This window comes from Puntigrus tetrazona, chromosome 17 (assembly GCF_018831695.1).
Source record: "Puntigrus tetrazona isolate hp1 chromosome 17, ASM1883169v1, whole genome shotgun sequence".
Lineage (NCBI taxonomy): Eukaryota > Metazoa > Chordata > Actinopteri > Cypriniformes > Cyprinidae > Puntigrus > Puntigrus tetrazona.
In genome coordinates, this window is record NC_056715.1 from 3,243,250 (window position 1) to 3,257,890 (window position 14,641).

At 36.9% G+C, this 14,641-nt stretch overlaps 1 protein-coding gene across 1 annotated transcript in view; it reads right to left on the minus strand.

Moving 5' to 3' along the window:
• Positions 1–14,641, minus strand: part of smyd3 (SET and MYND domain containing 3) — a 139,940-nt gene that overhangs the window by 115,580 nt on the left and 9,719 nt on the right. Inside the window, 4 exon segments of the mRNA XM_043262761.1 lie at positions 2,270–2,406; positions 5,927–5,984; positions 6,097–6,204; positions 8,241–8,304. Coding sequence (XP_043118696.1) covers positions 2,270–2,406; positions 5,927–5,984; positions 6,097–6,204; positions 8,241–8,304 — 367 coding nt within the window.

Sequence of the window (14,641 nt, forward strand, 5' to 3'; positions counted from 1 at the left end):
TAAAATGGCATTTAAGACAAACATATAAAACTGTTTTAATCAAACAGTAAAGTTTAGCAGACGTTCAAAGTCACCTTTAGCTGAATGGCTGTGGTGTTTCCTTGAGGTGTGTTATGTGGAGCAGTCGGTTCAGGTCATGTATCTGGGTCAGACCCATATCAAGCTGCTGCCGCCTGCAGGTCGATATGACATAATCTAGAGCAGAGATGCCGAGAATGATGATTACCGAATAAGAGAGAGATTCACAATACGGCAACGCGATTCATATGCGAGTCTCGGTGCACTTCCTCTCCATCACATCCGATCCGATGTTTCTTTAGCCCTATACGTCTGACAGAAAATGTCACGGCTCAATCCCTCACCTCGCTTCTGACATGCTTTTCAATCCGCGGTCTCTACTCGATAAACGACTTGCATGAGAGTCAGACGCATCCAATTCCATCGATTTACCACGAGAAATCAACAAATTCTCCTTGAGAGATTCTAGAGGAAATGAGTCGAGTGCAAAGTGGCGCACGGGCCCCTAAAAGAGCATTTTACAAAATTGTAACGAAATCTGCAACAACAACTAGAAATTTGAGGTCAACGAATGCAAAAATGCACTGGACGCTCTTAATTCGAGCATCTGTGCATGTTTTACATAACTCGAAACTTGCCCTGCTGTGGCGTTTAGCGTCGGATTAGAAATGCTTATCGGATCCACATTTGGGTCTTTGATGCTTTATAAGAGAAATATGGCTGCTGGCTGTCTCTCATATAAACCAGGTGTTTGTGTTCACATGCAACAGGCATTTGTTTGTCCCGGGCCAGATGCGCAACCCCTTCTGTGTTTACATGCAATCCCGAAGAGAAGATGACCGTGTTCACTCTGAGACGCGTCTTTCACTCAACGTGTTCACAATTACAGCACGGAGTGACGGGTGGTAAACAAGCAAATAAAATCTACTCTCACAGGAATCCAAACAAGCCATCCCACTGACTGTAAATAAACTAGTACATTAGCGTTTAGCATGCACCTCAGGCGTCTGTCCGCGAAGGCAACGCCAGAAAATTATGGGATGGGCCTCTTGGGATTGCGAATCGTCAGGAATGTAGTGATTCTGGATGTGATTCGACTTAATGATTCCATTGAACTGAATCTTTTTGGACTATTTTTTGGAACCTAAAATGCCCCGTTATAGATTTTTGAAAACTACCTTTCGTGCAGTGTATAACGCAGCTCTAAGTGAATGAAAACATCCTGCGTTTTAAATTTAGTTTTGAACCCGTGTATAAAATGATCAAAGGAAAGAGTGGACTTTTAAAGTGAATCCCACGAAAACATGAAACATTAGCATATTGTCCACCCACTCGAGTTGGTCTGAATGAAAATGCAATTTATTATTTGGCACTAGGTGCCGCTTTTGGACAATGACGTCTCACTCGTATAGTTTTGAATAAGGAAAAAGGCAATGCTCAATATGGCCGCTCTATTAAACGAATCCCCGCCTTCTGAGCAAAAGAGCCAACCGCTAATCTGTAAAGTCAGCGCATCACTGCAGCTGTCGTTAGACCTCCCGGTTGCTATAGAAACAGACTACGAAAGTGCGTATCACTGTAGCCTGAGAAATACGTTGTTTTTTTTTAAAGCTATTTGAGCAAAATAAACAACATTTATGATACCATTGTTGTCAGATTGTGTTTGTGATTTCAAATATGAAATTTAATCGTAAGCTTTGCGAACAGTTCTAGAGAACTATAGATGTTTCCCATTCAAAGAGATAGGAGCTGCACTTGGATGCCTGGCAGGCATTTAAAAGATGGCCGCCGAGTACACATTACAGGTGTGATGAGATGAAGACGAGACCAATCATCACAGATTTGCCTTATGCAAAAAATGGGTTTGCAAAAAAACATATTGTTAAAGGAATCGTTTGGAAGTCGTTGAGCAAGCAAGATAAAAATAAATGCATACAATACAATGTTTTTTGACCTTGAATGCATATCAAACTATTATCGGAGACTCCCAAAACCAAAATATGAACCTTTCGTAACACATAATAGGGGCACTTCAAAATATAATTCAGCCTTGAGCAAGAAATGGCTTCTATGAACAACTTGTTCCCTGTTATGAGAAGAAAAGACCAAAAATAGCAGCATGGGTTCGCAGCAGGTAATGTGAGGAAGGGGTAGAACCGAGCAGAGCCGTATGCGCTCGACGTGACACACTGACTCCATTCACAACGCTGCGTGAGATCTGAGAGCGCGATGACAGAGAAAGGACACTTACTCTGGCGAGGAGGCTGATGGGGTCGAGGCCGGGTGGAAGCCGAGACAGATCGTGGTTCTCCTCACCGAGATAAACCTGCAGCGCCGTGCAGAGATGCCCCAGGCCTTCTTTCTTCTCCTCGCTCATGTCCGCAAGATCTGCACACACAGAACACAGCGCTTTCAATATTTGACAAGAGCCATATATATATGAACGATTCTGCTAACAAGCAAAAACTTTTTGGTTTTCCTCCTCTTTCAAAAACATATTACGCTATAATAAAAGGATAATAGGTTCCTAAGAATACATTACCATCTTATTAAATCACAGTATTAGAATAGCACATTGGCAAAAATATGGAATTAACGTGATATATGTAGAAGAAAACAGTAGAAACAAGGTACTATTACACATTCAAAACATTTTACCATGGTCTTAATAAGGTAAATGTCCAAAAATGTTGCATTTTGACACAAATATCTGTAAAACAAACAAGGTATTACCATGGCACTCGACTTAAAACATAGTGCATAGTTCCTTGGTAGCTGACTACAGTCTATAAACAGTACGGAAATTAAAAAAACACGCATTAACTTTGGTTCAAAAACAAGATACTGTCATTGTGTTTCTATAAAACACTGTATTAAGATCATAAATGTTCAAAAATATGTGGTATTTAAAGTATGTTATAATTAGTGTATATATATATAAGATTTAAGGTAATAAAACAAAAAAATGTCAGCACTAGAATTCCAATATTTGGAAATGATTCTGAATACCACATAAATACATGAATATGCCGATAATATTATATGGTGTTCTATCTTTTTTTATGTTTGTAATGGCAACCATGTCCAAAGATTGTTCAGATTGTCACAAAGTTCTACCTACTCTCCGATAAATATCAAGGTCATAGCAAGGTCATGTATCATAGCGGTTCATAAAGTATTTTGGTCTCCTTAAAGAAATATTTCACCTAAAAATAAAGGTTTTGTGACCATTTGCAAATGTTTATGCTGTTTTAAACCCTTCAGTGGAACAAAAATATATTTTTCAATATATAATAAAACTATGGATTACAAAAGCACCATCAAAATTGTAAATATTTGTGCATTTTAGTCATTTAGCAGACATTTAGTCATTTAGCAGACGCTTTTATCCAAAGCGAGGATGTGCAGTATACGATGCTTTATGTGATTAAATTGAAAGTAGTTGTAAAAATGTTTGAACTTTGAAATATGTTTTAAATGTGGTTTGCACTTGTTTTTAAACATAAAAGATGCTGCTTTTAGATATTTTGTCAGGTTTGATGTGATTAGCTGGCTTTCCGTTCATGCATTTTTATGCATGTTTTGTCACGTCAGAAAAAATGCTAAAGTTATTGTATATTTGCGATGCCAACCATGTCCAAAAGACAAAGATTGTCGAGATAGTCAAGTTCTACCTGCGACACTCGGTTATTCATTTCAGTAAAAATGTATCATCCTTGTAGCGGTTCATAAATTACACAGCATGCAGTAATGAATAAAGTCAAGACTAGCAAAACAAAAAACAGAATTAAACTTAATTTACCTGAAAAACAGCTCACGTACTATGTTATCGGTGACAGTGGCATATAAAACGGCATGCAGATGTAAACAACACCGAGCTGAACCAACACAAGCTGTGAAAAACACTAATGATGATCAACGAGGATGAAGCACAAAAGAGCCGAAACGCACAATAAAGTAACCAGAAGAGGATAAAGGCTTTTGTGCGTCTGTTTTCACCTGTTGGTGTGTGCTTAGCCAATGAGCATGAACCAAAAAGCATTTTTGCTTATCTTTCTGGCTGTGCCGGTAAAATGGATGTATTAGTGTGTATTTGTAAAGTAAGATGTTCGATTGTAGCAGGAGAGTGTGTATTTGGAGAACTCTGGATGTGTGATTTATGTCAGCTTTGCCAAACACATGGGTTTTTTCATTAACCCTCCTGCTCCGATTCATTTCCTCCAAATGCACCATCAGTGAAGTTCAGCGTGTTCGCCGCTGCTGCGGCAGATAGAGCGAACGCTTGACCCACGGCTACAGCTCACACACACACACACACACACACATAAACACAGACACACACGGCAGTAAAACTCTGCAGATTCAATACATAAATCTGAAACGTCTTCACCGCGTGTAGTATCTTTTGCGGATCTTCCATCTCTGCAAAACCGAAAGAAATTAGGTTTGTTGGACGAACTGAAATGATTAAAATCAGTTCTTTGGATAATCAAGATTTATTCTCAAAAATTACAGGTAGATTGTCGATTACGAAGAAAAAAAAAAAAATAGAAGGCAGTAAATGAGCGCCGGTGGGGTCTGAGACCTCTCCTGAGATGAAAATAACAGGCTGGGCGGCAGAAGGATCTACACACTTCTCAGGAGCATGAGAGCTTGAACGTGTGTGGAAGAATTATGAGCCTGAAGCAGGTGTTGGCTTTCTTAAAGGGATAGTTCACCCCCAAATAAAGACCTTGTGACCATTTACACATTTTCTTTTAGACTTTTCTGTAGAACATAAAATGCTAAAGGTATTGTATATTTGTGATGCCAACCATGTCCAAAAGACAAAGATTGTCCAGATAGTCAAGTTCTACCTGCGACACTCGGTTATTCATTTCAATAAAAATGCATCATCCTTGTAGCGGTTCATAAATTACACAGCATGCAGTAATGAATAACGTCAAGACTAGAAAAACAAAAAACAGAATTAAACTTAATTTGCCTGAAAAACAGCTCACGTACTGTGTTATCGGTGACAGTGGCATATAAAACGGCATGTTTTATAGCGTGGGTCTCATGAGGCCGTCGGTGTGATGAGAAAGCACAAGTTCAGAAGTGGCTGACTGCTTCCGTAAGGACCATCGGCGGGATTATCTCTCTAATGGATGCACATTACTTATGACCGGATAGAAAAGAGTCGGGCCAAAGAAAAGTCCAAGGCTCTTTGTGACAAAATAGCCAATTACTTTTGAAAAGACAGGGGGGCCGCGGGGCAGGTTTCACAGAGACTCCACACCAAGAAAGAGAGGGAAATTCATAATGGTACAATAAACTCCTGCCAGGATCTGACATTTATTCACCTTCCTTCATTGGAAATCTAATCTTTCATCCTCGCAGGATAAGTTAGTGCTTTTACTGCTGTCCATTAACAGCACCGCCTTTTATTCTGTATATAACTTTTTTTATGAAGCTAAAAAAACTGGACATTTGTCTTTTTCTGTGAAACCTGAATATAAGCATAAATACTTATCATTTCTTGGCAATACAGAATTAAAGTAACTTGAAATGAATACCAGATTACATAATACTGGCAATGCACACACAAGAATGTCTGAATTTTTGTCCGATCATTTTTGTTTAATCTTCTACATTTTATATTTGATTTGATTTGATGCATTTATTGTTATTTATTTATTTAATTGATTTAATTTTATTTATTTAAAATAAAACTAGCTTTGGATTTAATTTAATTTAATTTCATTTAATTTCATTTCATTTAATTTCATTTAAAATATTTTTTTTTTAATTCATAAATTTAATATTTAGTTTTCCAGGGTGTATCATCAAAAAACCATTCGTCAATGCTGACAGTCACATCCACTTGCTTTGTGTCAGTACACTGTAATACAATTAAACACACACTTACGTGACTGATGCTCGGCTATCGAGTACAGCTCCTCTTGCTCACTTTCTGATTGGCTGAGCTGGAAAGAGGCAGAATGGATATAACAATCTCAAGCCCTGTGGCGGTTTTACATGCAAAGCACTCATCTTCTGAAACGGTCCGGATACGGCAGGTGTCCGGATGTCACATACCAGTTTGAAAATGATCCTCGCCACCAGGCGGACAGAGTCGGTGGGGATCCGAGGCTGGAGGCGCTTGAGGCATTTGCATTCCCTCTTATGATCGGGCCACGCTTGCTTCTGAAGGGTAAAGATGAGGATAAAAAGAAGAGATTTCACAAACAAATAAATATGATGAAGTTACACATCTTCAATCAGAATGTGCTTTCTGTGTGCGGTCTCCCTTTAGAGGGAATTATGATGAAAGGCCGCCCTACAATTACAGAAAGACAAAGACAAACTTGACAACCATGAGCGCCTGGAGAGAACGGCGCTGGTTTGACACTGACAGCTTTGCTATTTTAAAGCAGCGTGGCGTCTAGTTTCGAAAGATTGGATGTTCACGAACTGCAAAGACTTCTGCAGAGCATGCGACAGGCACATTAAAGAGATATTCCGCTCCAAAAATTAATTCTGTCAAGCTTTACACCTCACGTCGTTTCCAAACCTGCGTGACTCACTTTCTTCTGTGGTTAGGAGAACGCTCGCGATGCTCTTTTAACAGCACACGAGTAAATAAGGAAGGACAAAATCCTAGAAAGTTATTGAAGTCCTAAAGTTATTGACTTAAAATCCAGATTTGGAGCAATGAGAGCTGATTAGAGGGGAAAGGACGATTTTTTAATGATTATGACATGAATATGAACTTAAAGCTTGGCCTGTTTCTCTTACAAAGCTATAACAACATAGCGCATGGGTTAAAAGGACTAGTTTAATGGTGTTAAACTTACACAGAAATTAGCCAAGATTTTATTTCTTTAATTTCTTCTTTTCATATAAAAGATTCATATAAACCATGAAAGAATTTTTCATTTTGGGTGAATTAGAACTTTAACCCTGTAATGTCTACCTTATTTGGCAATTTCTAAGGCCTTTAAACTGGGATAAAAAGCTTTGTGCACAAGCATTCAGCCATCTGATCGATAGTGTATACATTTTAGCAAGTAAAAGGCCATTTCGGTTCGATTCTAAACACATCCTCTTTCAGGCGGTGTCTTTTTAATGAGAACAAATGCTGTATTGTTAGCAATATTTCAAGATAAACACTTACCGGACTGAACATTTTAAAACAAAAACGTGTTAAAATGTGAAATTTGAGGCTTTTTGGAAATTAAGTAAATAATAGGTTTTGCCCCTCGCAGTAAAGCTTCGACCCCAGAATCAAGCATTTAGAGTAAACATGTATTTGAACAAATTACTGGAAGATCAAGTGACAACTGATACTTAAACGCACATTATGTAACTAGTCTGAGTGTTATAAAAATCTCACTGGGTTACATCACAGCTATCAGAACCGCATCTTATTTTCAGGCCATATAAATAAACTGGTCAATTTTTTTTGCATATTTTTTCATCTTAATATCAGGCTTTACAGGGTTAAAAGACAGTATTACAGAAAAATCCTGCGAACGTGATTCACAGGTGTATGGCTCCAAGCACCAAATACTTTTCATGGAAAGTCACACTGGACCACATGCAGGAGTTTCCGATAACTGCCGGCTCAAAAAAAAAAAAAACTGGAGAATTTTAAAATGACATTATACTGAGTTTTGATAGACACTGAAATTCCACATAAAGCCAAATGACTGTATTAAATTCCTACTGGATACAGGAATGACATTCAAATATCAGAATTTCACTCTATAACTGTCTGTTCTGTCACAGAAACCTGCAAAAAATATTTTATACTAATTGCAAATAAACTTAAAGCAATAAAGAGTGTCTCAGATTTAAAGGAGCAAGTGGTTTTCTCTACCATGAACATTGATTATTTAAAATTATAAACAGTTCTATTAGTCCGCTTTTTACATTGCAAGGCCTCAAGCAAAAAATAAAATAAAATAAAATAAAATAAAATAAAATAAAATTTTGTGTAATTTATTAAATAAAATTCAAATACAATTAAATAAAAATAAATAAAATAGCTTTATCTAGGCTGCTGATATGACTGGAAGATTCATAACATACAGTATGAGTGTATATCACTTTATTTGTCAAAAGCACTAGGTACAAAACCGTATGTAGAAAAACTAATGCAATCTTTTAACAGAAATAAGACCTCATCATGAGCTTGTCTGTAAAGCTCTCTGGTGACAGTGTGTGTAAAGAGCCAATACCTGACACTGAACACTGCAGTACCGGGCCGTCTTGCACTGAGAACATCTCGACAGACTTTCAGCTCTGTTAAAAAGAAAGGAGACAGAATTAACATCAGTGCTTTGTGTATTTCTCAAGAAACTACATCCTCAGGCTGAAGAGGAGAAAGCCTGGTTTGATTTACAAGGCTTATAATGAAGCATTCCTGCCCTGACTAAACATCACTTGCTTTAAAGTATATGTCTAATGACCACCTTTGCTTTGGGGCTTAGTCTATAACATGTAAGCTTGAAGTGAGGAATGCGGTTAACATGCAGAGATCAGATGCATAGAACAGACCGAACACAAAAGGTCAAGGTATTTCCATAAAACGCCAAATTATCTCTTTAGAAATGAGCTTAATGAGGTAACGTTGTGTTTAAACATGCATAAGAGTCTCGCATTTTTAGTGCGTGCACAGTTATGTTTCAGCTTTGTTTGTTGCAGCTCGAATTAGTCAAGAGTTCGTTTTTAAAGCTGATCTTTTTAAACATTTTACCAAACAAAAAAAAAACTGCACGGAAGAAGCATGCGATAACCGAATAAGTGCATTGCGTTTCAAAGGATGCATAACGTTTCCTGTGCTGCGTATGTTGTGATGTTTCCAGTGGATACGAACGATCAAAACACTAAAAAGTGCGTGTCTGTCTCCCTCCGACCTTATCTATATTGCTTCTTCCTGAGTGAACATAATCACAGGGAGTTTAGTATGAAATAGCACCAGATTCATCTTCTTGCCACTCTGGTGTCTGGAGGTGGTGTGATTTTTGAACAGGCCCTTGACAAATCACTTCAGAGGGATTTTTAGTGTCAGTCTACTAAAAGAAACTGAAGAGTGTCAGGCACAGATTATAGTGCAGGCCTGCGTTATATACGAATGGACCCTCTGATCCCTTCCTATAGGCTGAAACATTTTTACTTTTTATATGGTAATATATATATATATATATAAATATAAATATAAAAAAATATATATATATATATATATATATATATATATATATATATATATATATATATATATATATATATATATATATATATATATATATATATATATATATACACACACACACACACACACACACACACACACACACACACACACACACACACACACACACACACACACACACACACACACACACACAGGTGGCCAAAATGATTAGAATGCTAGTATTATCTCCAGTAAAAAATTGTAGTGTGTCAGTAGGAAATACCACTTTATATCTGCAAACATCCATTTTGCAGTAATTGGTAATTGCAATCAATTTTGTCTGAAAACAGCCAGTGCTCCACACAGAGATCCGATCCCATCATCATCCAGAAACAGAACAAACTGAGACAGACTAAAACCAGAAGAACGGTTGCACCGTCTCTAAGATGCTTCAAGAGACCTACCCGCAAAGTTACAGTAATGTTACGTTTTAGGCACTTCTGTAAAAAAAAAATGCTGTGAAATGATGCTGTATATAGATTTTCTTTATCAATTAACTTCTAACTAAATTACACAAAGGAAGATATTTTGAAATCAGGCTGTTCTGATCGCCATTGACTTCTATAGTAGTAAAAAAAATACTATGGAAGTCAATGGTGACCCAAAGCAGCCTGGTTGCAAATTTTTTCCAAATATCTTCTTTTGTGTTTGGCAGTACAAAGAAATGAATACAGGTTTGGAACTTTTCAAAATTGTTCGTTTTTGGGTGAACCTTTGGCCTTTAAAATTGTGCTTCGTTGGTGTAGTTATAAGTATACAAATAAATAAATAAATACATTTGTTGAAAAGCTACACAAAACGGTGAAAAGCACATTTGGCCTATTTAATTCATGCAATTGTGAATAAAATAAATGTGAAAAATATATGGGGAAAATGCAAAACCCAGTGTTCGATATTCGGCCTTAAGTCCAGCGTTTCATTTTGTTCCGCTCCGGCTAAAAATGTTCATTTTGGTGCATCCCTAGTTTAATATGTTCCCGGATGATGCTTTTTAGGTGGTGTAGAACCTCCGATCTCTGATCCAGTTTGTCTGGTGGCTTCAATAGTTGCAATACGCTGTATTTGAAACCCCACTGGGTAAACTGGCAGAACCACGCCGACCAAAACAAAAACACACTTTCCAAGACAGAATGCACATTTCATATAATAATTGGCTTTAGCATTGTTTCTGGAGAACAGGTACATGAACATGTTTCTTAAATATCTGCAAACATATTATGGTATTTGTATGCTCAACTCAAATAAATTGATTACACACACCTGCATTGAAAAATACAATTTTATTTTTTTTTAAGTTCACTTTTACCGAAATGTACCAACCTGAGATCCAAAACTGAAGCATGCACCGAACCGTCATTGCACAATTCTACAATATACTGTGGCAACATTCACAGACAAATTATTGAATGCTTTTCTAGCATCGTGAAACAATCTCCAGAACCCTTATGAGATCCAGAAGAGTGCAGGAATCTGAGCTGTGAACTATCATGATGTCCAATGCCTGTGGGTATCTGCCGATTCAACTTTGAAATAAAGAACTGCATCACATTACGAAGAAAAAAAACAAATGTGCAGACGCACAAACAAAGAGAAACACGCTGAACTGAAGATATCATCAGAAGAACAATCATGCAAAGCCAAAGCCAAGGTCATGCTATGAAAATAAACCATTCAGCATATTATGATTCTGAACGGACAGTTCATAAACAAATACAAAGAAACTAAACGAACGCGCTGAATTAAATATAAAATGTGCTGGAGCATGTTTTAAACTTTTAAAGATCATACATCAGTCAACATCTTTTTTACCAAATTTGCATATTTATCGAATACTTTTACTACAGTGTGTGAAAAAATGACTCGCTGCAACTTTAATCAGAGGGAGATTTCTTAGGAAAGTACAGTTAGCTTAACAAAGCAAGAAATAATAGCTAGACGGATGATGAAACAATACGAAACACTAAACCTTCGCCTCGACTGGAGATTAAAGCATTGTATGGGCCTGTGGGCTCCTATGAAAAATGCTGATGCTTCAGAAGGTACGAGCCATTGGTCGTAATGGAATACACAGAGTCTGGTGCTGTCCAAAACTAAAGCACAGGCCGTAAGTCACAGCACAACGCTAGAGTCCAACGACAGCAGAGCAGCCATAAAGCTGCCCTCATTACTGCAAACAGGATATGACAGACAGAGAACGCATCATCGTGATCTCTAGTGGACACACTTAAACTCAGATAAAACGAAACAGCCCAACTGAACACAGATATTTCAAAAAATTATAACAAAGTAGTATTGCTACATTAAACTAAATTAAAATACAGTATTAATTCATATTATTAAGTTATTATTGAAATATTTTTATAAAATAAAAACAAAAATATTATTTTATTTTTTCTGGGTTTGGAAAAATGTGAACTACTATTATTATTATTATTATTATTATTATTATTATTATTATTATTGTTGTTGTTGTTGTTGTTCAAATATTTACAATTATTGTATTATTATTATTACTACATTAAAGCAAAATTAAAAGCAGCATTATTAAAATATTGTTAATTCAAATGAATTTTATTTAATTTAATTATTTCAGGATTTGGTCAAACTTACATAAACTACCATTATTAAAATAAATTAAAATAACATAATACAATACAACATAGCACAAAATACCATAACATAATTTAACATAACATAACAATATAGTATAATATTAAATAATTTAATATAATATAATATAAATAGTACTAATAAAATAAATGACTTGATTCAAGATTTGGGAAAATGAACTAGGAATATTAAAACTAAACAAAATAAAATAAAAATAGCTGCTGAGCTGAATTGCGCAGCTATTTCCAGATATGAGAAAAGTCATACGTTTTTAATGGTCTGACTCGAATCTTGCTATAAAAGCAGGCACTTGGATTCCTCAGAGTATTGATTCTGAGATACAGACAGTAAGTGTTTCCCTACAGATAAGAACCGGCCAGAAAAGCAGCATTCTCACAAAAGCACCAATACAGCGATACACCGCAGAGCCAAGGCTGATCTACAGATTCATAAAAACCGTGATTAATATCTATGCAAATTTGGCAGGGTTCGGGAATTTAATAATTGCCATATGTGTGGACTGTACAAGGCTGCGAGGAAAAAGCCAGGCCTTTAATAACAATACAAAATGTCAAATGATAATACGCCTTAAATACGTCATCAAACAACTGCTGATTCGATCTCACTAAATTCCAAATCTCTCCAAATGATGCATCAGACCTCTTTCCCTCTAATGATACTCACACAATTTCATCCCCAGCATGTACGTGTTTTATTAAACCATTTGTTCTGCGCATAATTATACTGAAATGCCAAATTATAACACATCTGCCAGATCATTTTGTTAACTCATTTGCTTGGAGTTAACTAACTGCAGCGACTGTTCACAACAAAAAATTAGGTAATACATTTCGTGATCACAGCTAACGACAGCTTATTATCATTATTATGTTTTTTTTAAGATAAGATGCTAAAGTGCATGTTTTACCTAAGAATCAAACAAAAGCCTATTCCCTATAGGTCCGACGGAGCAGGATCGGGAGGCTCAAAGTGTGGTAGAGAAACACTGCGCTCCAGTGGCCAGACGTTCAGGACTTCGGCAAACGCTCGGAGCTCAGAAACGGCCAGGCCGAGGGTCCTGCGTCTTACATGCAGCCACGAAATGAAAAAAACATTTTACTTTTCATTAGCGACGGCCAAATATCCAGAGGCGGATCTCTTCAGATCAAAACCGGCCGAGGAACGGAATCGCAGCGGCATCCGCGGGGAGTCAAAAATCGGATTATTTCCGCGGCTGACGTCTAATCGGATTTCTGTATGCGGCCGAACACAAAACGAGGTTTCCTAATTTCAGAAATTGACAATGATTCCGCATAAAAAATGCCATCGTAACGTAATCAGCGAATTATCTAACATGAGCGCTGCGAGGATGCACACAATCCCATCCTGGTGTGGCTCCCGGCCTGTTTCTCCTCACACACCAAGAGCTATTATTAGACGGAAAGACCTGCGTCCGGGCCAGAACCAGAGCAGCGGTCAACGCGGAGGAAGAGGAGGAGGAGACAGACAAACAAACCTCTCTAAGAGAACAGAAACGCGCTCTCATTGGCCAATTAGACCGTTTACCTTCGCAAGACACACTCCTCTGAGCTCTTCAAAGCCTGTCAGGCAACACCTCTATAAACGCCACTTTAATTAGGAGGAAAAAGGGTACGAATGGAAAGAATGGTCATGAAGGCCTCGTGAAGTACGTTTGGTTTATAGCATAAAGTGACTTTGATCAACAACCTCTATTAGCTGTTATTTGCGAGTATAGTGAATAAACTACTGCAATGAAAAAATGCAATTAAAACACGTTTTTTTTAAAGCCTTGAATGCTCACAGAAAATCTGAATAGATCTGCATGGCTGTACTATACTAAATGTACTGTACGTAAATCGCTGATGACGGGGAAGCACATAAAACCACAGTGAAACAAATAATATGGATATAAATAAAATCAACTAGCATCATGCAAAGCAGGGGTTTGGAGAAATGAATCGTCGTGTGAATTGTTCGGGAGTCGTTGAGCAGGTAAGGTAAAAATAAACGCATGTTATAAGACAACGAAAGTGTTTCGTGACCTTGCACGCATGTCAACCTGTTGTTGGAGACTCCCAAAAAACTAAATATGAACCATGAATTTCATTACTTACGATAGTAAAATGACACAGTAAATAGTCAAATTCACAAATACAGTAAATAAAGAAGAAATGTAAGTATAAATACTTATTTGTAATGCATAATATAAATATTTTCATTTTGTTTATATTAATATATTTAATTTTTCATTTAACATATTTCCAAATAACTTTATATAAAAACAAATATATATATATATTTTTTTTTCAAATGTTGGCAACCATTTAGCAATGAGCATTTAGTTGCCACCACCATCATTAAAGAGTCCGAAGGTCCAAAATAAATACGAAAATACAATCTAGTTACTAAACTTTTTGCATGCGGTATTAAGTTAATTGGTTTACAGAAGACGGTGTCGGTCTGTCCAGGCCAGTAATCACAAGACGAGAGCATCTTTTGCTTTTTACTGAAGGTTTTGCTTGATTACTTCCAAAAAAACCCTCAATTCTAATGGCATCTCTGTAATTTCCACAGCCTCTGCGATGCTGGACCATGGAAAAATGAAAGCGAGAAGAGTGTCACGGAGCCTATGAGATTTATTTACTTTTTAACCAGTGGTTACAACAAATGAAGGTCTTCTCTAATAACTCACACCACTCCTCGTGTGTTGTGACAAATAGGATTATACACTATGATGGTGATACTAATGATTTT